This window comes from Chrysochloris asiatica, unplaced genomic scaffold (assembly GCF_000296735.1).
Source record: "Chrysochloris asiatica unplaced genomic scaffold, ChrAsi1.0 scaffold00129, whole genome shotgun sequence".
NCBI classification, from domain to species: Eukaryota; Metazoa; Chordata; class Mammalia; order Afrosoricida; family Chrysochloridae; genus Chrysochloris; species Chrysochloris asiatica.
This window is the reverse complement of record NW_006408647.1, coordinates 9,467,422-9,468,351: the sequence shown is the minus strand read 5'-3', so window position 1 is coordinate 9,468,351 and position 930 is coordinate 9,467,422. Positions and strand designations below refer to the sequence as shown.

The window sequence follows — 930 nt, the reverse complement described above, 5'->3', positions numbered from 1 at the left end:
CAACAGCACTAATAACAAATAAAATGAATAACTTAATAACAACTAATGTTTTCTGTTACAACTAGGCTAAACATAGGAAAAATTCTTCAGGTAAAGAATAACAATTATTTTACAATTTTATGTAGCCTGGACTTCTTTAAGGAACAGCTCTAACTCACTAACTTATAAGCATAAGCATTATGCGTACCCTAACACTGTATGTTTTTGACAATTGCTGAATGTTCAAAACAAGAAAATTTCCTCATTCCTTTATATAACGTGAAAATCTTGCCGAATTATCTTAGATTGCTAAAGAAAATCGAAATCTTACTTGTCTATCTGTAGGAATTGGAGTGTCTTTATCAATTCCATCATATTTGGCATGAATAGCACCCTGTAAAAAAAAAACCAGATACATAAATGCAGAATTTTTGATAAACTATATACATATGCACAATTTATTTCTTATACAAATCTATATTTTAAAATCCACCCATTTACAGATAGGTACATTCAACTCAAAATTCTCTTAGAGAAATTATCTACATCTTTGACAATCTATAATGAAGGTCTACGATAGGTTAACAGCTTTCCGATTAGTTGAGGTAAACATTTGACTTAGACACTCTAAGAGACAACTGTGTTCAAGTGAGTCACTTAACTTATAGATATGTTTAGCCAGCATCCTGTCCATGCAACATAATACAGGCCTGTGTTTATTTGTTATTACTTCACACATAGCTATTGTTAAATTGCTTAAATCTTAAAAAAAAATAATGCTTTCATTTTTTAAGAGGGTGTTGCTCCTCAAAAATTTTCTCTATTAAAGTTGGCAATGATAACAAAAATAAAATGGAATTGCTTTAAAATATGGTATTTCAGCATTAGGAAAGAGAAGTTTAGGATAAATTAAGAAGTAGAATAACAGGTAGTTATACAATCATGAAGAGA

General features: G+C 29.6%; 1 protein-coding gene across 3 annotated transcripts in view; it reads right to left on the bottom strand.

Annotated features, from left to right (window-relative positions):
* TBCK (TBC1 domain containing kinase) overlaps positions 1 to 930 on the bottom strand; it is a 343,431-nt gene that overhangs the window by 233,179 nt on the left and 109,322 nt on the right. For all 3 annotated transcript variants that reach the window (XM_006869331.1, XM_006869332.1, XM_006869333.1), the window contains one exon: positions 311 to 373. In XM_006869331.1, the coding sequence (XP_006869393.1) occupies positions 311 to 373 (63 nt within the window). The remainder of the gene's footprint in view (positions 1 to 310; positions 374 to 930) is intronic.